We start from the raw sequence: 21109 nt of genomic DNA, 5'->3' as shown, positions 1-21109 counted from the left end.
TCAGAGTGATATAATATATAGAAAATCAATGTAGTTTTGTTCATTTGGCATGAATCCAGATCAAGACCCCCCCCCCCCCAACATTTGGTGAGCTTTGCAGGCTTTGTTCAGCAGCAATATTTTCTTTGAGAAGAAAAAAAATAGTTTGGTATGATCTCTCCAAATTTGCAGACTATTTACATGCACAAAAACTGTATTGTACACTAAATGGAAAGACCTGAAAAGCCAACCTTTATTTTTATTTATTTTTTTAATTTGGCTGTTATGCTTGTCAATCTGTGGTGTTGTTCTTCATTCCTCAAACCCTGTCAAGAAAACCTTAAATAGTAAAGCAATAGCTTTGCTCATCTGGAGAGAAAAACGTCTAAGCTTCAGAAATGGCTGTGGGTTTGTGGTTTTCTCTGGGTTGTTTGTACTCCTCTGGCCATAGTTTCCTGTTCTGAGGTTATTGTCCAGCTATGTCTGTGTGTTGAAGCACTTAGGATAATTACTTCTCTAAATAAATCAGCTCTCCATTGTCCTGAGGTTTTATAAATATTGTGATATTCTGCGCCCAAAGTGTGTGGTTAATCTGCATAATCTGTTGTTTCATTCTCTGACAGTCAAGATGGGTTAAGGCATGCTGTGCTGATATTTTCAGGGAAATCTCTGAAATTTATCATTGGGACCCATTTCCCATTGGTGCTAGCAGTGATTGGAGTGCTATAATGGTGGCAATACTTTAAAATGTAATTATCTATTCTTCCAGGGTTTGGATTTGAAAGGGTCAGAGTAACATGACCTCAGAGATACTTCTTGAAGTGACCTCTCTGAGTTATCTCCTTTCCATCCAGGCATACCAGTAATCAATAGAGTCAATATTCTGTTTGATAGGTCTTTAGAAGTCGTTCCATCGTAAAGCTCAGACATACGTGGAAAACCACATATATTCTCTTACATATCTATTAGGCTACCTCTGACTGTTAAACCTATACAGTAACACAGGCTACCAAAGAAAATGGCTGAGGATTGCGATAGACTCCATCAGCAATGCACATTACCCATTTCCTCAATCCTTCTCATCTTTCACCTTTATTTGTCTCCTGTCTCTCCCCGTCATTACTGACAAGCTTCAAAGCTCTCTATGTGAAGACTTCAGCATAAAGAACTGTTTCCCACCAGAGCGTCTCCCACCGAAGAGCCCGAAACGTGCATAAATTTCTTTTAATTAGGGCACCTATTATTAGTTAGCACTTGAAACACTGTGCTTTGGATCAGTGTTTCATTTAGGATTTTTTGTCAGCATTGGGGTGGGAAAGGGTTTTGTTGTTCCTGGGTAGTGCATGGGTAGTCTGTTGGGAAAAGTGTTGGGAAAGCGATGCTTGACTGTAAAACATTCTAAGGAAATATTAACTGGCATCTATTTGTTAATACATAATTTAAATTTAACATGCAACTTACAGGATATACATTAGCCTAAGTGGCATTTTTTATGCAGTCTGAGTTAGTACACTTCTTTTATGTGGACGTTTGTGGAAGCAGAGTGTTTGATGAGCAGTAGATAAATCTTGCTGAGAAACAGAGGATATTGAACTTTCATATGAAAATGACTTTTTAGTGTGATCTACTTTAGGAAACCCGCCTCAAAAAAAGAAAATTTCACAATATATTGTGAATTAATCACTCTATAAACAGTACGTTGTTTTGCATGTTGAAGTATAATAACAAAAAGACTGAAGTTTCATATTTGAATATATTCCAAACATGTTTTAGAAGAAAAGTTAAGAGGAGCTTTTCATCACACTGGATATTTTCAGACACCAGGATAGTGACAGATGGTGTGGTGTCAGCTTCTCAAGTATATGGAACCGAGCCACTGGGTGCTAATAATATATTAGAATTTTATGTCAGTCAAATTCAGACGCTGAGATGAAACGCAACAGTCTCGAACAGACGAACAGAACCTCAAAGCCAAACACTGTACCCAATATTCCCGTCATTAGACAGAGGTTGGTGCAGGTGAAAGCATCTCAAGTGTTTTGATATTAACTCTCATTAGCTTGTGAAGACAGTGGAAAATATGTGCCCTATGTGTTAGTCACCATATGCATGGACATGTGGACTCTGTGTGTAAAGATTCAAAGTATTCTTAACTTTAAAACCTATAACTTTGGTAAAGTTAGGAAATATAAATATATATTCATGCAAAATGTTAACGTCAGTCATGTTTGGTGTTTTTTGTTTTTTTAATAGAGGGTTATGAGCATCTGACAGCTAATTTAGCATGCTGTAAAAGCATCAAACATACATGTTACAAATGTATGATGCACATTGTATTCAGTTTATCTTTCACTGCTATCGCTGAATAATAACCATTTTAATTGAATAACCATTTTCTTCATTTTCTATAATTTTCTCAGCCACTCCACAAGAAAAAGAACTCTTTTTATTTTTTGCCTGCTCTCATCAAGAATTTTCCATCTTTGAATTCAGCTCTAGACTTTGTGTAAATAAGGCTGAAACTAATATTGTAATAAAGCCGGGCTTTGCCTGCTTACTAGATTCAATTTTCTCTCTAGCAGTGCTGGGCTTCAATGTGCCTGCCGGCCATTTTTTGATAGTCTGTGAAACTGAGGCTTGCTGAGTGATACGATAGGCCACCGGCCAGTGTCTCATCCAATTAGAAAATGGCTCAGGTTAATGAGAGAGAATGAAAGGAACAAATGTTGACAGGGATGGCATCGGCAGGCTTTGGTCACGGTGTTGTGAAATACGTTAATTAACCCGTGTTCAGAATCTGTATGAAAACAGAGATAAAAAGAAAGTTCAGTTGCTCATTCATCTCACAGAGGTTGTGTTTGATTTCCCAATGCAATGAGAGCTAAAAGAGCAGATTTACACCATATTTAAATCCAATCCACAAAAAAAAAAAATACCTGCGGTGTTTTGCTGACTTCAAACAGCTACTTTGTCATGAACTTGATCAAATGAGAACTGTAGCCAGATTTGGTTTTATTTTCCACAAATCAACTGCGTTTACATTGTGTCAATACAATCTTTTGTAAGCAGCTCATTACATCATTATTTCTGAAACTGAAAACAACGTGTTAACTCTTAACACAAGTTTGTACAACACACAAAGAAGCATTTTACCTCAGTAACACCTTTTTTTGATAACCGCAAAAGCATAAAGAGGTTATTGGATCATTACCCTTCAAAGAATCCAAAAGCAAACCCAAAAGCTGGGCTTATGCGTCAACAATCAACCTAAGAGCCTGTGCCAACACGTGCGATCTACAGCACCATTGCAAATGGAGCCAAATAAAAAGCTGTTCACACAGATAAATTCTCAAATTGCTGCCACATGAGTAATCACCCTGAAAAAATCTATTGGCCTCTCCTATGGTAAGCTTTTATCTTTTACAGAAGTAAAAAAAAACCCCAACAAAACAAAAACCTGAACTTATCAGTGCTTTAGTCTTTCAAATAGCAGATATAGAGTGAAAAGAATGATATCTGTGGAGTGGAAGTGACTGACAGGATTGTTAAAAATAAAGAAATAATGGTCAGGATATTATAGACTTCCAGAAGCCAGCTCTCATTCTCTCACTGCTGTGCTTTCTTGCCACTTGTATGTTACTGCATTACTGATTCATGCTTTATGTGTGACACTGGGAAGTCAAACTCCCATAATCAGTTTGAATAAATAGCATTACCACCATTTGTTATTATATGATTTATTTTAAGCAGTTTTACAAATGGTGGGAAATACTAAATTTTTTTAAAGAAAGATAAAAAAAACAAACCCAGATTCAATTGGATTAAAACTGCATTTCGCATCGCAAGTCCACTAAGGCCTAATATTTCAAATGAGGAATGTGTTTTTATGGTGGTAATATAGCACCACCAGCAGCAGCAGAAGCGGCAGCTGTGTTTTGATAAGACTTACATGTGGTTCCTTGGCATGAACGCTGCCAATGTGTGAAACACCAGTTGGTGTTTTTAAAATGTTCAGACCTAAGATTTGAAACTGTTTTGAGAAAAGACAAAATTACATTTAAATGTCATATACACTGCTGCATAAGCATTTCCAGGTGAACCTGCTGATTTGTGGGTAAAAAGTAACATGCCACGCTTTATTTCTTCAGTACTTGTTAAAACCAGCTTTCAGAGAGTTTCCTCATTACAAGGAACCGAAGGACGTCTGAAAAACCAGATTCCCTGAAGGTCTGATGAGTTAAGCAATCAGAAGATATTTATTTCCCTTTTCTTTGTTCCACAAGTAGCACGAATAAGTCCAACAGGTGTCAGCCAGCTAAGATAACAGGCTGTTAGTATCATAAGAAAGTGCAATGTGCTTTGCAAACTGAGAGCGCAACCCATTTTTAATGTCTTAATGTGCAGGAAATGAGCCCATTTTAAGAAATGTGCTCATTTAGTTTCTTTCCAGTGATTAAGATTAAGAAGACTATTAACAATCTTAATGTGTTAATTGGTAAACGTCAGAGACGCTTGTGGATGGATTTCCTTGTCTTTAGTCAAAGATTCCCCTTTCAGTATTTAAGTTATACTAATAATCTGCCTGTTGCAGACACAGGTGAGAACAGAATTGATCTTAATATAATTCTTGGCAAGAATAAAAACATGAATATTGTCTAAAATGTAGAATATGTGTCAGTGTAATCTATCTGCAATGCTAACAGCAGCACTAAAAAAGAGAAATCCAAAAAATACAGAACAATATAGCATGAAGGAAATTTCTGTATTATTTTTTATGGCTATTTTTTATGGATTTTTTAGCTTCACACCAAATGTTACTATTTAAAATGTACAGAAATACCCCAAAACACCTGAAAAAAAATCCAAGACATTATTTTTATTACTATTGTTATTTCTCTTATTATTATGGCAATGAAATGTATACTGTATATCAGGTATATGTCTACATTTGGGGCTTATTGCACAGCAGGTGAAATTGATTGAGCTATAAAACTATAATAACTGTCTTAATAAGATCTTATGTTTGCTGTAACTATCTGTACAATCCATGACTGTGGCATCGTGTTCTGCGTCTTCATTATAGAGACAGAATTTGAGACTTTAAGAAAGAAGGGTTTGGAGGAAATTGCCAGCTTATTTGGGGGTTTAATTGTACGTGTGTCCATTAATATTATGACATGGCATAAATAGCGTGTGTACAGTATGTGTTTGTGCATGAAATGGGATTTTGCCAATGAGAAAGACTTCTATTATAGTGCTTCAGTTTTGTAGTTGAATTTAGTGCTTTGGGCAAAGTCTGGCTCCCTTCACAGTGTGACAGTTAGTTCACATCTGGGCTGTCACTACCAGGGGCACAATTAGGACCAAAAATAAATGTAGGTCATGCACATGTGACATGCAATAGCGCAGCATGAGCCTTATGGGACATTAAAGTATTGATTTATTTAGTTTAGGAAAAAAATGTTTTATTTAAATAAAACATTTATTTTTTAAGTTTCAAGTCTCTAAGGGCACAGGGAAGGAAAAAACATAGACTACAGGTGGTCTGGTGTACTCAGTTTAACTGATTATACTAAGACTGTAGACTACACTGTAGCTTCAGCTAGTGAAATGATAAGACACACTTAAAAACTTTAAATAATGCATTTCATTAAAAAATCTAAATGTGTAATAATTCATTACAGATATACAAATGTGTGTGTGTGTGTGTGTGTGTGTGTTTTTCCTGTAATCATAACAAATGACCTTTTTGCCAATTCACTGTCTCTCTATTCATGGGAGGTTTTGCTCTCGGGCTCTGCTTGAGTGATAATCAATGGCCTGTACAGCCACTTTACTTTCCAGTGAACATTTAATGGAGTGAGAATAAGCCTCTCAGATGGGCTACTGGCCTTTCCAGGCAGTAGTGTACCGGAGATAAACGACTGAAATCATCTCACCTTAGCATATGGTGTAGGAATAAACAATATGGTCAGCACATAAAAAGCCAAACATGTAGAATCTATTGACAATATTTCACACAGCAGACTTTACTTTTAAACAGCATTAGAATAAGCTGAACGGCAATGAATGAATGGACTAATACAAAAGGGGAAAAAAGTTATCTGATTCTTTCTCTCTGCAGGGACATAAGACACGTGCAATATGTTTGCCCCCTTATGTGAGTTATAGACAGGTTGATGGATTTATCCTGCAGTTAATGTGTCCTGGTGACCTACTTGGCTCAGATGATTATCATGTACCAGCAATGTTCTGGTTCGAGTATGCCCAGGGGACTTTATTGTGTGTTACCTTCCCAGTGAGCATTTAACAGATGGCAACCCAAAGTGTTTTTTTTCCTCTCTCTTTTATTTACCAGCCATAAGAGCCTGTCTGGGTTTTGTTTTCACTATGCGAGTCTGTATGTGTATAAGTGTGACAAAATGTGGTACTGCCCACTCTACTATAGTAGAAACTAGTACAACAAAGGCTTAAAGCACTTTTGCAGCTGTTTGAAGAGGATGTCTGTCAGTCTATGAATAGATGCTTTAAGTTTGGTAGAATCTTCAAGATGCAGTCCAGAAACAGCACAGAAGCTTTAAAATTTAGAAGATGGGTATGGTTTAACCAAACAGCAACCTCCAGGGCTCAAAAATTAAGCCTATAAACACACAAGTGTCAAAAACTGCAGCTTCTCAAATGTCCATGTCCGATTGCAAGCCGCTGCTAACAGATTTTATTTAAAGATCACATTTACAGCAGAAACAGACACATTTACAGCTGGTACAGCCTGTCTGTGATCTAATATTCCCCTTTATAGTAGCTGTTCATAATAGCTGAAGGGATGTGCCTGAAAGAATCAAGCTAGCTAGTGTCTGCTCATTAATTAGTACTCCACCTTCTTGTCCAAACCTGGTCATTTCTGGCTCAAAGAAAAACAGAACACATTTTGTATGCAGTGCAGTGAGAAAATATTTGCCCCCTTTCTGATTTCTTAGCTTTTTTTTTTTTTTTTTCCAAAAAACCTAAAATCAATTGTAATTCACTAGATTTTTTTTAAAGGCTCAGTGTTACTAGCCACACCCAGGCCTGATTACTTCCAGACCTGCTGAATCACTTAAATACAACCTGTCTGACAAAGTGAAGTAGGCTGAAAGATCTCAAAAAGCAACATTTCGTGCCACGATCTAAAGAAACAGCTGAGAAAAAAAGTCATTGACAAGGATCAGTCTGGAAAGGGTTAAAAGTCATTGTCTGGACTTAAATCCAATTGAGGTGCTTTCTTGTGACCTTAAACATGCCATTTATGTTCAAACCCTCCAATGTGGCTGGATTCTGCAAAGAAAAGTGGGCCAAAATTCTCTGCAATGATTTGAAAGACTCAATGCCAGTTATTGCAAAAACTTGATTACAGTTCTTGTTGCCAAGTGTGGCACAACTAGTGATTAGGTTTAATTGTGTCTTCAATTACTTTTTCACACAGAGCCAGGTAGGTTTGGATAGATTTTTTCCCTTATAGGCACCAGCATACCTGCCGCATTGCTCGCTTTGTGCCCCGCCATTAACATCATCATACATCCATTTATGCCCAACGTTATGGTGCAGGTAGTTGCTGCAGTATTTTCCTGAATGATAGGTGTTGCAACTCAGATTAAACCCAACATTAGTGCTGATATAGGAGGAAAAGTCAAAAGCAAAGGGATTGCAGAGTTTTCTTTTCAAACTGTTGCAACATCTCCCTCTGTGTAACCGGTGAATCGGGGAGCTTCTGTACTGATGTGTCATTAAAACGGCAGTAAAAAGCAAGATGATTGTACACTTGTGTCTTCAACCCAGCTGTGGTGGCGGCAGCACAACAAGGCCGGGTTACAAAAATCGAGAGGTGCACGACCTGCAGAAACGGCGCCTGGCGATAGCGACATGATGTCAGTGTGAATAAATAACTCAAAATGAGTTGCCGTACTCCCACCTTTGCTGACATATTTTATCTTACCAAACAAAAGGAGGTGCAACAGATTGTTTACAGATTTATATGTTTAACAAAAGAAATGTCAGTTGCTTACATCACCCTTTTCTCTTTTGTGACTTGTCTCAAGAATTTTCTTGTACCTGCTTTTGTTTTTTCACTGCTTATACAATCATTCATACTGAGGCTGCTGGTTGAGCTCTAGATATCTTTAGCCTTAAGCTCTTTACCTTTGTCAGCTTATTTAAACCACACATGTGAAGCTTGGGGAAAGTGCTTGAAGTTTTTCATTAACAATGTTCTTATAAATATTTTTCATGGAGGTTCCCCTATGGTTGACTTTGGCAAAGCACTTTCATAATCTCATTGAATGCAAATGATTAATTGGACAGGCAAGGAATGGTGGTTGGTTGGAATTTGGTATTCATTTAATTGTGAATGTAATCATTAAATATTAATCTCAGAATAATTTTAAAAATAAATGAAAAATGAAAACGCCTTTAGTCCAGATTTTCATTAAATCTAATTTTAGGCCTGTGGTAAGCCTATTTCCACTCTGCTCATATCTTGCCCCGAACATCTGGGTGCTGCAGTTGGGAGGTGTTATCTTGTCCATGACCTTGACTGTCCTCCCTGGAGACTGCCTCACTGCGCATTGTGCTGCAGGAAGCGAAGAAAGAAACCCTAATTTACAGCATTGCAACCAAAGTTGATCATAACTTCCCAGTAATTATAACCATATGTACAAATGCAATTCAAAATCAAATGTTTCAGCAAAATATGAGACAAAGTGCGGTTGTAGACACCTTGTCCTGGCCGCACACAGGCACAAAAACACACTCACATTCCTTTTCTTGCATTCTTGTGTGAATGACAGTGTTGAACTGCTCCACTTAATTGTAGTTTATACAGCCTGAGAAGGAATGTCTGGCATTCATTGCGTCTTTCTGTTTTACTTAACAAATGAGTATGTGTGAATCTTTGTTATATGTCTCTACCACAGATGCGTAGCCTGATTGCTTGACAGTTTGGGAAGTGCATTTCCTACCAAGAGTGAGCTGAGAATATGGTTGCAACTCTCATATCTTTAATATGAAGCCACTAGCACGACATGGTTAGCTTACCTCAGCATAAAGACTGGAAACAGGAAACTGTAAAAAAAAATGTAAAAACTGTAAAAATGAGTTGTGGTTTGATGGGGGGTTATATGCTATAGTAGAAGCTCAGATCACTTTACCTCCAGGCTGTAGCTTTTTAATGAACAGACATAAGAGGTGAATCTTCTCTTCTGACGTTCGTCAAGAAAACACACTTGTATATTTCCCCGAAAAACATGTCGTTATTGTAGAAAAATAAAACCTAATCTGTTTATGAGACTTTTCACTCTATGATGTACTTCTGTGGCCTTATTAAAGCCAGTATTCTTGTGAGAACTCGGAGCCATTAAACAATAGCACATCAACCTTCCTAAAAGCCTTAGCACAAGGCCTCATCTTTGATTGGTAGTTTAATCATATTTCCCTTTCTTTCAAGTTTTATAAATGACAAGTTAAATAATATGAATATTCCTCATTTGACATTCACACTGATCAATTGTTAAAGTAACGGGGGCAGATGCGACATTTACGAGCTCCCCTTTTGTGATAATTATGATTCAAGATTGGAGAAAATTAATAGTAAGTGACCATGTGGGCTGCTTTTAAAATCACTATTACACCATGCAGGATTTTACCTTTTGTGTCCATGTAACCTTTAGTACTATACAGTTATGTGAAACAAGCCTCTGGTCTCTCTTGCAGTCCCTTTTGATATAAAGCTGAATCCACATTAGTGAGATCATGGCCTTAGAGAAGTGGATTTGTTAGGTGTTATGCTGACATTTTAGTATAATAAGATGTGGTTAAAATACCCAAGGTGATGCAGCGATGCAGAGCAAACACTTGCATACTATCATCTTGTCACACTAATACCTTGGTGCTCTTAGTTAAGTCTGTGAAGCACTCATTTCTTATCCAGGCAGAAGTCATTTCATACTGAAGCCACTATTTTTTTTTAAACTGAGGTGTATGTAGATGTCTGGCCAAAGGTGGAAGTAACAACTTTCATGTGGCACTTGCTGGCTCCTCAATTTAAAAATATCACCTTTTCTCCTTTGGCTGCTACCTAAAACTCAAAACACCTTCAGGCATTTTATCAAGTTCAGTTAGTTTTATTGTGCTCCAGCAGTGCTCGTTGATACTATGGTGGTCATTTGGTTATCAGCGTGACTTGTCATGGCGGTCTCTCAGATGCTCTTTTAGCCTTTAAATCTGTCTTGTTTCAATCCCTTTCCTTAAACTCTGCCCTGAGAAGCTGTCTGTTCAAACATGCACTGTCATTTGATGCACAAGTACCGAATTTAGAAGCTTCTGGAAATCTCTGCCTCTCCATTAAATGTGTGGACTTTGATCCACGATCTAGCCCAAGGCTCACGAAAAAAGAAAGCTAAATGACTTTTTCCACACTGAAACAAAGGGACTGCCTTAACAAGATGTAGCTGTTCCACTTATTGCACACTCTTAAGCCTCACAAAAAAAATCTGCCTGCCTTATTAGCTGTCTCTGAGTCCTGCTTTTCCAAAATGGCATTGTCATTCAAGCACAGGTAATTCCATTGTACTGGAGGTAGAGATTTACCACCACAAGAGACTCTGGTAGTCTTGGCGTCAGCGTTACTCTTTCTGCTGCTGGCAGCTGTATGATCGTGTCATACAGCTGCCAGCAACAAGGTAGGAGGAAGCTGCTAAGTCTCCAGCATCCTACACTTGGTGCTTTTCTAGTACTTGCTTGTTTGGACAAACCACAAAGAGACAATTATGCACATTGTCTAAGAAGCACATCTTAAGACTGAAGAACAAGATTTTGAGACTGAATGTGAACCAGAGGTGAAAACTGTAACCCAAGACTACAAGTGAGGGTCCAGAAATGTGTGTTAGCATGTGTGCTCATTTGGTTCTGCTATTTGATATGTTTCTTTGACTTGTTTCCAAACTGTCATACACCCCTTTCATGCGCCATAAATCCATACATTATTCTACAGTAGATGACACTGGGGTGGGCTACCTAAGACCACCAACATTGTGCTAAATTACATTCCCATTGTGTTATTACAATCTCAGTGCTTATGATTTGTTATTTTAAAGGCCCCTCTTCCCCTATTATTACATCTTTTTTCCTCCTATTATATATCCCCCCCTTGCATTCTTTTCTCCCTTACATATTCAGAATTTGAATGGCATACAAAATACCAGCCTTGTTATCCAAATATAGTTTGACTTTCTACTGCATTTAATTCTCCAGAGAGATGCACTATTCACCTCTTTTCTTCACTGTCTGAAACAAAACTACACAGACATCCGTACAAGACAACAGCACTGCCTCAGGAACGACTAACTAAAAAAAAGAAGGGAAAAAGAGATTTTTAGGTTCATAGGTGCTACAAATGACCTTTGTTGTGTGCGTGTGCACTCCATTGTGCACCTTTGTGCATGTTTTTGCATACTGATTGTCTGCTGGCTGCTGGCCCTTTGCAGATAAAGCCTGGTCTTTTTGGGGGCCACTTGTGGCAGGCTGATATTGCCTTTCAGTAATGCCAAGGAGCTCAGGGACTTCTGTGGACCGCTAGGCATCAGCCCAACACAATTAAGAACAAGGAAAACAGCATGTGTGTTGTGAGCAGGGACCGAAGGCCACACTGGCTGCCTTGTTTGTATTGTTCTGATACTGGTTTAAATGTCTAGACAGTGTGTAAAATTGCACTCAGATTAAATATTTACAGTTTTTGCCCACAGCAGTATTGGTGGGATTGCCTTTTCTGTTTTTAAATATTTGGTTTGAAAAGCTGCAGAATGTGTTTTGCTTTTCTTTGTAGTGGTTAAGATTGCTAAACATCTTTTTTCTCTATGATTCAGAGCTTTTTAAGCATCTTCTTCATTCAAGCAGCATTGTTTCCAGCTTCAATTGTGGGATCAGAATGATGCATTAGAGATGCTGCTCTGTGCTGCTACCTTCACAGGCTGTGCTACTGGAGAGTTACTTACCCAATTTACTCCCCCCCCCCACCGGAGCTCTAGCAATTTCAGTGCACATCTTAAGTGCAAATGTTAATGGTGTCCAGAGGATGAATCCTCAGAAGCTTACTGATTCACCTACATTTAATCAAGTACATCAGATCCATTTCTTACTTCCATCAACCACTGCTTTAAATTATTATATTGTATTATTGTTGGTCCTTTACCTTACAATATAAAGCCCCTTGAGGGGACTCTTGCGATTTGGCGCAGTATGTAAAATGCATAAATAAACCTTAAGATGTTAACATGTACATGCTCATCTAAGATGCTCAGAATGGTAAGGTGTAAGTGCTACAGCTTACCATTCTCAATGTTAAGGCGTAGCATTTACATTTTACTAGTGGGAAAGGTGTAAATATGACAGATTATTAGGACCACGTTAAAAAAAACAAAGCAATATTACTGCGAAATTTCGACTTTAATCTGGAAATTCTGACTTTATTCTCAAAAAGGTTTTTGTTTTCTTAATGTTGCCCTAATATTCCTTCATATATAAGATGGAGGGTTTGTGATTGAATGGGGTCAAGCTGGCAATTAAATGCAGTTTATTTGGGATAGTACAAGTGAAAATGGCCATCTTCACACACACACAAAGGTTACATGAAACAGAAATTCACATTAACAACAAATGTTTTACCACCGATAAACAATGCAATATTAACATTGTCATGGCCAACATATAAACGTAGTATCATATATATCATTACCAAGCAACTGCTCAAAACACCACAAGTGTTGGAGACTAACTAGCATTGCTTCAACATTGTAACCATCATTTTGTAGGCAGAAATCCCAGCTGCAAAAGAAAAAAAAGGATAGTTAAATGGGTTTTGTAACTTGTACAGTGGTTCCAAATGGTCCCTTGGTGGGGAAAATTTTCCAGTTGATTCTAATTTGATCACTATTGATTGCATGTGACTGTACTGTGAACCTTGTGAAAGCCCTCTGATCATTTAGACTCAGTCAGTCTACAGTCAGTGTTTCAAGGCTTCCAGTTTGTGCTACAGTCGTACTAGGGAAAACAGTAGTCGAAGATCACAGCACATTAGTGAGTTACTGCAATTGTATGCAGTGAACCTGCAATCTCCTTGTCTCTGAAATAGTTGTTAGACTAGGCCACTTGCAATTAGTGCCATCTTCAAAGTGCCTTTGGTGCTGCAGGATGGCGATTTAATTGCAAAATGACAGTAGGTAACCAGAATACAACCAGTTGACAACAGGTTGAGCCCCATACTGCAAAGAGACATGTCACAGACAAGTTTTACTCATAAGTTCAGACTGACTCAAGTTGATTGCAACATCTTGTCTGCATCTGTATGCATTTAAAAATTAGACGGCTGTTATTTGTAAACCTTTGACAATCTGATCGCAGTTAGCCTGAGTCCAAAAACAACTTTCTGGAGATGAGTTGCCTCCCACCAGACGACCTGTGCAGTCACCTTGCAATTGAAAGTGATTGCCTGGAGGCTTGACCACTGCAGCTACTTATAATTTGTCACTGAGTGCAATCACTGAAAAACCACCAATATTTCCTAGTTGCAAAGAGTGTTGCTGTACTATTGTCATTCTAGCGTGACTTAGCTATTGGCTGTCTGTTATACCTTTTCCAAGAGATAACTGGACTTTAGCTCTGTGTTGCGTGCACTGATCTGTTTAGGACAACAGGAGCTTTTTTAAAAGATACTGAAAGCGATACATCATTTTCAGACACAGAAGCAATAGTTTTAAGACTGCATTTTGAGCAATGTCTCCCTCTGTATCTCTCCATATGATTGCCAGCTTGCAGTAAAAGCCCACTCAGATGGCCAAAATCGTGCTCCATGCTTAAAAATTCAGCGCATTCATTTTCAGGCATCTGTTTAAACAGATTTGTATCATTGCTACATGCCTTCAGGCTACTTTTCCGCCATGCCAAGGTGTCCTTGTTAAATAAGAAACTGCTGTGGAGCTCCTGCTTGATTCTGAGGATAATTTTTTCCTTTACATGTGTAATTATCTGTTTTATGTAGAAATCAACTTTTGCTAAATTTTGCGTTCATTAACACGTATTAGTTAGATCAATCATTTGACAGAAAAAAATGACCAGTAGACAGAGGAAATAATTTGGTGAAAGGTAATAAAAAAATGTAAAATTCATGGAGTGGGAGGACTTATCTCAGCTGTCTTCATCCATTTAGTCAATCGGCTACTGTCCATGAATTATGGAGTATTGTGGATGCAAAACATACAAATTCCAGCATATCTTTCAGTTTTAATGATAAGCCTGCACAATCCTCACTTTTTTGTTCTTATCAGTTTGTGTACTGTGTGGTAGGGGGTTTATTCTATGTACTATTTTCTTTTCTTCCTGAGAAAATTCAGTTTTATACAAACACCAGAACTGCACCACACTACCCAGTAGATCACATTCTCACCCATTTCACAAGGTGTTATCTATCTGAGTAAACACTTGTCTGTGTGGGATTTATTGCTTGCAGCGGGAGTGTAGGAGCTCATCACTCTCTGGCACAGTGTGATTATCAGCTTTACAGGGCCATTGGTACATTAATGCAAGACCGACTGAAGGCTGTATAAAGTACTGTTAGAAACAGCAGGAAAGAACAGAAGTGTTTCCACAGTCATAGAATGGGTAAACAGCAGTTGCAAAATGGCCATTTATGTCCTCCCTCTTCTATTGCGTGATGCTACCGCCTTTGCACACACCTAGTTGTGCATTTTGTGTTAGGGTTACAGGTAATCTAAACTAATTCTGGAAAACAATAACACCTGTGGCAGTCTTGCAGAATCCACCCAAGATTCAGAAAATACAGGAGGGACGGAGGACAGAAAATGAGTAATGGTCTGTTTGCAGAGCTGTTGGTAGTGTGCTAGTGTGTGTGCTTCAGTGTGATGGGGGTTGGAAAGAGATGAATAGAATGTAAGATGTACAGAGGCATTGGAGTTGTGTACCTGGCTCTCTCATTAGGGAGGTTTTTCTTTGTCCTCTGCTTCACTGGGATTCATTCTTGCATGGTTTCTTTTAAAGACCAGTATGACTGACATCTCCACAGTATTTCATGGATTAGAGGTGGTTTTGTGGGCGTTTTGTGTAGGTGTGGCTGCAGATTTCTCATTTCATCTTGGTTTGGTTAACAATTTCTGAGGTGATGGCGAAATTGGCTTCAGCTGTAAACACGTATCATAAATAAATGTGTGTAAAAATATATATGCAACTGAATAGGTTGGGGAGAAAGTGATGGTTTATCCTGAGGACAGGCATTCAGAACAGGCAGCTGCAAAAAATACCACAGAAGCTCCATAGAAGTAACACGAAAATATTTTGGAAACTATAAATTCCCTGGGTCATTTATAAAGTATACTTATTGGAGATCTTTCTGCCACTCGTTTCAGTTTTAACTGAAGTGCAGTCTTACTACAGTTAAATAGGCTAAATATTTAAACTAGCACAATAGACGCAAAAATCTACATCCCAGTGTTCAGTGGAACCACAGATAATGCCGTAATCCTATTATAGTTCAGCTTAAAAGATTTTCTTAAAAGCTGTGAATACTTACGTCTTATAAATACACATTTGAAGGCTAGACATGCTTTCAAAGATATTACTTCCTGAGGATTTTGCGTGTCATCATCTTTTTCTTTTCTTTTTAATTTACACTGCCTCGTGGGGTTCCAAACTACTAAACAAGAACAAAACATATTATGGGGAGGGATGTGTAGTATGAGAGGGGATGTGTTCGTGTGGTAATTACACTGTCAGACTGGATTATTGCTTAATGAAGGCACTTACACATCAATAATAATGTGCCATGTCTAATTCCTTTAGAACTGCTGCTGTTTTGATTACCACCACTCTTTATTGAGTGGAAGGATTATCTGTTATATTTCACTGTGGCTCGTTGTTGGGGTGTTTTTGTGTTCGGCTAACATGTATCTGTAGCTTAATTTCTAATAAATGCTATGCCTGAAATCTTGTGCCATTCTTCATCTCTAGGGTCTCGTCTTCGCCAGGAAGACTTCCCTCCCCGCATTGTGGAACACCCTTCTGACCTCATTGTGTCCAAAGGGGAGCCAGCCACTCTCAACTGTAAGGCAGAGGGCCGTCCGCCGCCTACGGTGGAATGGTACAAAGATGGGGAGCGTGTTGAGACGGATCGGGAAAATCCCCGTTCCCACCGTATGCTGCTTCCCAGTGGGTCCCTCTTCTTCCTGCGTATCGTCCATGGACGACGGAGCAAGCCAGACGATGGCAGCTACGTGTGTGTGGCCCGAAACTATCTGGGCCAGGCGATCAGTCACAATGCTTCTCTGGAAGTAGCCAGTAAGTTCCTTTTAACATGTGTGTGTTTTTTTTTTTTGTTGAGTTTTTTTTGTTGTTGGTGTCTTGGCAATGCCATTAAAGAAAAAAGATGCAAAACACCAGGAGGGTTTTATATATCAGACACTGCATCTTACAAACAGGATCAGTGGAAGCAGTCAAACAACACCAAAGTATGTCTCATATCTGTAAGTGTTTGATCAAGAATTCAAAAGTTCCATCTAATACCCAGGTCCATTACCCACACGGCCAGATTTTAATCACCTAAGCTTTTATAAACATTTTAATTAAATTTTCCAAAGACGGTGATAGCAGCAAATTTAATATCTACTTTAAAAGAAAGCAAGTAGCTTCTTCTCATTTGCTCACTATTTCCTCCATATAACCTTACGATAATCTACATGACTAAAGTTATTCAATTATTTGTACTAAAATGAGTGTTTATTTAAGTTTTGGGGGGTTTTTTTTTTGGCACCTTCCAACTTAACCACTTTCATGCATCTGATTATACATGAAAAGCATCATGCAGTTCCAATCTTCTTTTTATTTTGTAACTTTCATTCCTAACTAGCTTGTTGTTGAGAGACCATAAAGGAAATTCAGACAGGTGTCAGCTGTGTATTCCCAACAGGTGACAACCTCAACTTGCTGAATCATGGCTCTGAAAACAGCCAGCATGGGGAATTGCCAGTTAAACAGTCCCTTTACTGCACTATGTCACAGGCAGGACTCCATCTGCTTGCATGCAACCAATCATACGTGTGTGTTTATGTGTTATCTTGACTGTTGGAATGGACCATCTGAAGTAGAAGAGGCCAAAGAGCAAAAGGTCAGGACTTGCGAGCGTCAGAACAGGGTGTGCACATACACCGACAGTCTTTTAGGCATTTTTTGTAAGAAATGCCAGGATTAGTGTGAATGAAACAGGAGTAAATAATGGCCAGAAAGTGCTGGTGACAAGGGTTAATAACCACGACCGTGCCCTCACACACTTCAGAGCTCCCCATCTTTTACTGTCAATCCCCAGTTCTGCTCAGCTGCGTCAGCTTTGCAGTGCGCTACCCAGACTCAATCTCATGGGCAGACATCAAGGTTTTCGAATAATAATGCCCCTCCAGTATCTGGTTCACCTTTTGAATTATAATGAAAGAGTTGGTCAAATGCTATCATGGTAGTGCTAGATCAGTGCTCCTACCTTGAGAAGCTCAGCCCTCCAGGGAGAGAGTTTATTACTTGTAGTTCACTAAATTTACTGCCAGGTTTTAAGGTCGAGGGGGAACACAGAGAGGACTTGTTGAAGCTGCCTGGATGAATTATGTCTCCCGGCTTTATCCTTCAGAGGTCACACGGATTCATGGGTCACCCTGGGGCTACATGGTAAAACAAAATGCCCTCTGGCAAATGCTGCTGAGTTAAGGTGTTTAGAAGAGAGAGGTGAGGAGCTGGGGAGTGTTAAAAAGGGGACTGACCTTACTCTGTCAAAAGTGTGTGAAGTAATTTGTTCAGCTTCTTTAGGGTAATAGTAATGGTGTAGGGTTGCTTTGTTTGAAGGAGATGCTTTCAAAAAGGTGGCAGTGGATGTGTTACAGTTTCTCTTTAAAATGCAGCTGTTTCTAAAAAGTTGCGGTGCTCTGCGAGATGCAGTTAAAAATGAAATACAGTGATTGGAAATTTTTTTCAATGCTGTATTTAATTAAAATACTATATGCACAGTTTCAACATCAAATGTTTGAATTTGAAGCCCGCAACACCGTGTAAGTGCTCAGCAACTACGATGGTCACGTGTCGTAGTTTGTAAGAAAAATGTTTTCTCAGTCTTGCTTGATAAAGGCTTTTATCTGCTTGGCCACTGAGGGCATCCTTTATCATTTTTCTTTGTTTATCAGGGGGCTAAATGTTTTCTGTGGGTGGTAGGTCAGGTGACAGGCACCTTTACTGCCTGGATGCTGTAATATGTGCAGGAAGTGGTTTAACATTGTATAGTTTAAATAAACAAGGTCTTTCATTAAAAAAAAAAAAAGACAATGGGGTTCATTCACTAGCATCTGCAGAAATGTCCTTACCCTGCTAACAGAGCAAGTGCACACACAAAATTATAGTTAGATACAGTAAACGTTCACACCACTGTGCATTGTGTTTGCTATCTGCAGTCTGTGTAGTGAGACACAAACTGTGCTGGTTAAAAAGAAAAAAAAAAGATATAATAAAAGAAAACCTATTGAGAATAAACACATTAGCTGGAAGAATGAAGCAGGTGGTGAAAGGCATCAGTACAGCATGGATTCATGCATACAACACAATATGCAAATGAGGTTGCAGCATATTTATTTAAGCATTTACAGGTTGCCATATATATGTCCCACACCTGGGAGGACTTGATGGGCAATCACATGATGGCATGCACTTTGCATCAAAAATTAACTCAGGTCAAATGAGGTTTTTCTTTATGAACACATGACAATAGTTATTTGCTATAACATATAATATAATATTCTTTTTTACTAATGTCCCCCAAAATCATTAAAGAGGTCATAGTCAATTAAGATGGCTGTCATTGTTATGCTGCCACTTTATATAATATATGTTTTTTGAACATGTTTTTGTACTGTGATTGGAGATTGCTGGAGTACACGGACAAGAATCCCACAGAGAGATTTAGCTTTTTTCATCTCTTAGCGACAAAGAAAATGTGAGCGCTACAGTGGGAAATAATAACTTACTAAAACCTCAACTCAATTCCAAGTGAATTTACTGTATTAAAACCATTTCTGCTGCTGTTACAATTTAACTAACATCGGGGGAAGATGATGAAAAGCTTTGAGACGGCTGACAAAAGGCTGTTGGAGGCTGACAGATGTAAAGTGATGGGAGCAGGAAAGGAGTGACAGAGACAGACTGGAACAGAAGACACGGAGGAAGAAGTATCTGTCCTTCAAGGCACAGAAGTGGAACTTGTTTGCAGAAAATTGAGGTGAAGTTGTAGAGACAGTGACAGATGTACTATGTGCTGGTGCCTGAAGCATGACCACAGGGTTGAAATACTTTGTAAGCATGCACAACATCCGCACATGCATGAGCACAGGCATACACACTCTCGTGCACGCACTGTGTAGAGGAATCCTCTCTAAAAGTGAAAGAGATGAAATTAGAAAAAAGGGGAAAAAATCTAACTTAGTTCGTATCCAATAAATGTCACTGAAGACACTCAGCATACTTTTTTGTGCCCGCAGGGACCCTAGTGGACCCTGGGAAATGAACATATGTCCTGTTGACCTCAGCCACTTGATTCAATCATGGAGAGCTTTATTGAGGTGAAGGCAAAGTCACAGCTTGTGTACTCCAAAGGTTATTGGGTAGTATAACAGTTTTAGGTTCAGTAAGAGAGAAAAATAAATGTTATTCTTAATGAAATTGGACATTGTCATTTGCTAGAGGAAAGTGAGGCTCATTGCAGGGCTGAAGGTTAAGCAGCAACACTGCAGTGATGAAGTAATGAGCCACAGGGAAAGACATCCATACAGAACCGAGACTCGTCATGCAATTAGAGCGTCCCACAAGATTTCTCTGTTTGTATATACAATTTATTGGTATATGAACTAATACATTATTCATACTATTAACAGATGTGCTCTACAGAACCATGTGTCCCCTGCTCACCAGCAGATGTTGCAACCCTGTTATTTTGACTTCATGAGTCTATATTGAAGCATACCACTTGTCATAACTTGACAGTTTACAGGAAGCTTACGAGCTGAAATTAGGGAGCATTTCATAACCCTTTTTTTCAGTATGCTGTAACTCAAGAAACTATTTTTGATCTATTATTGTTAATATTTTATCTTGTTATTTTTTATATTAATATATTAATTAACACCTACTGATAGGACACACTCAATATTGTAATGTACTCTATTTTTGTTAGAAAGACAGACTATGGAAAACTGTAGTAAATATGTAATAAGTATGCATAGTATCACTAATATAATATTATAATGTAATACTGGATGTGAAAATCTGCTTTAATGCTCAATATAAATGGGACCCAAATGGTGGTATTAGCTAGGTGTAGTCTACTGTGACAGTTATACCAAAGAAGCTGAAACTGAGTAGAATATCCTTTTGGTCTCAGTCACTGATAATTATTATAGTGTGACATAAATTGCTGATGAATTGGAGGGTTGCTGGGCCACAGAAAATATTTCTGAGCCACTGTTGGCTTGTGGCTACACTCTAGAGAGTTGTAGCTGGGAAGTCAGTGGAAGCCATATGAAGTACTAATTACACAAATGCGTTACATTAATAGACATGTCCACTGTATTACTCTCTTTGACATGGACAATGAGATATGCTTACCCCAGTCACCCTGTCAGATTGGCAGCTTGTGATGGGACCATGTCTTTTCTCTGTGGTTGAAATCTTGTGCTAAAACTGAGCAGGTTCAGGAGATACACAAGGCAGCAAAGACAGAGAGGTGGCTTCTTAGAGTGCTTGTCCCCCTCTGACTGCCCCTATCCCTTAAATGATGTCTCTTTAGTTCAGATGGCTGTCACTGCCGCTGACAACATCCTGTCTCCAGTCACTCTGGATAAATGGAGTAAGAGACTTTAAGTGGCAGTAGAGTGGTATATCACAGGAACGCTGTCATTTTCGCTCCATATGGACGGGAAGCGATGTTGTTTTATAGACAACCACCGACACGTTGCAAATGGTCTTCAATTCACAGCCACAGAGCCACATATCAGTATTTATTTCTAATTGC

At 38.7% G+C, this 21109-nt stretch overlaps 1 protein-coding gene across 2 annotated transcripts in view; it reads left to right on the top strand.

Moving 5' to 3' along the window:
• LOC309715120 (roundabout homolog 1-like) overlaps nucleotides 1-21109 on the top strand; it is an 83675-nt gene that overhangs the window by 4922 nt on the left and 57644 nt on the right. For both annotated transcript variants that reach the window (XM_082547966.1, XM_082547965.1), the window contains exon 2: nucleotides 16027-16353. In XM_082547966.1, the coding sequence (XP_082404092.1) occupies nucleotides 16027-16353 (327 nt within the window). The remainder of the gene's footprint in view (nucleotides 1-16026; nucleotides 16354-21109) is intronic.

This window comes from Aulonocara stuartgranti, assembly GCF_965226115.1.
Source record: "Aulonocara stuartgranti genome assembly, chromosome: 10".
Taxonomy (NCBI): Eukaryota; Metazoa; Chordata; class Actinopteri; order Cichliformes; family Cichlidae; genus Aulonocara; species Aulonocara stuartgranti.
This window is presented reverse-complemented; position numbering and strand designations above follow the sequence as displayed.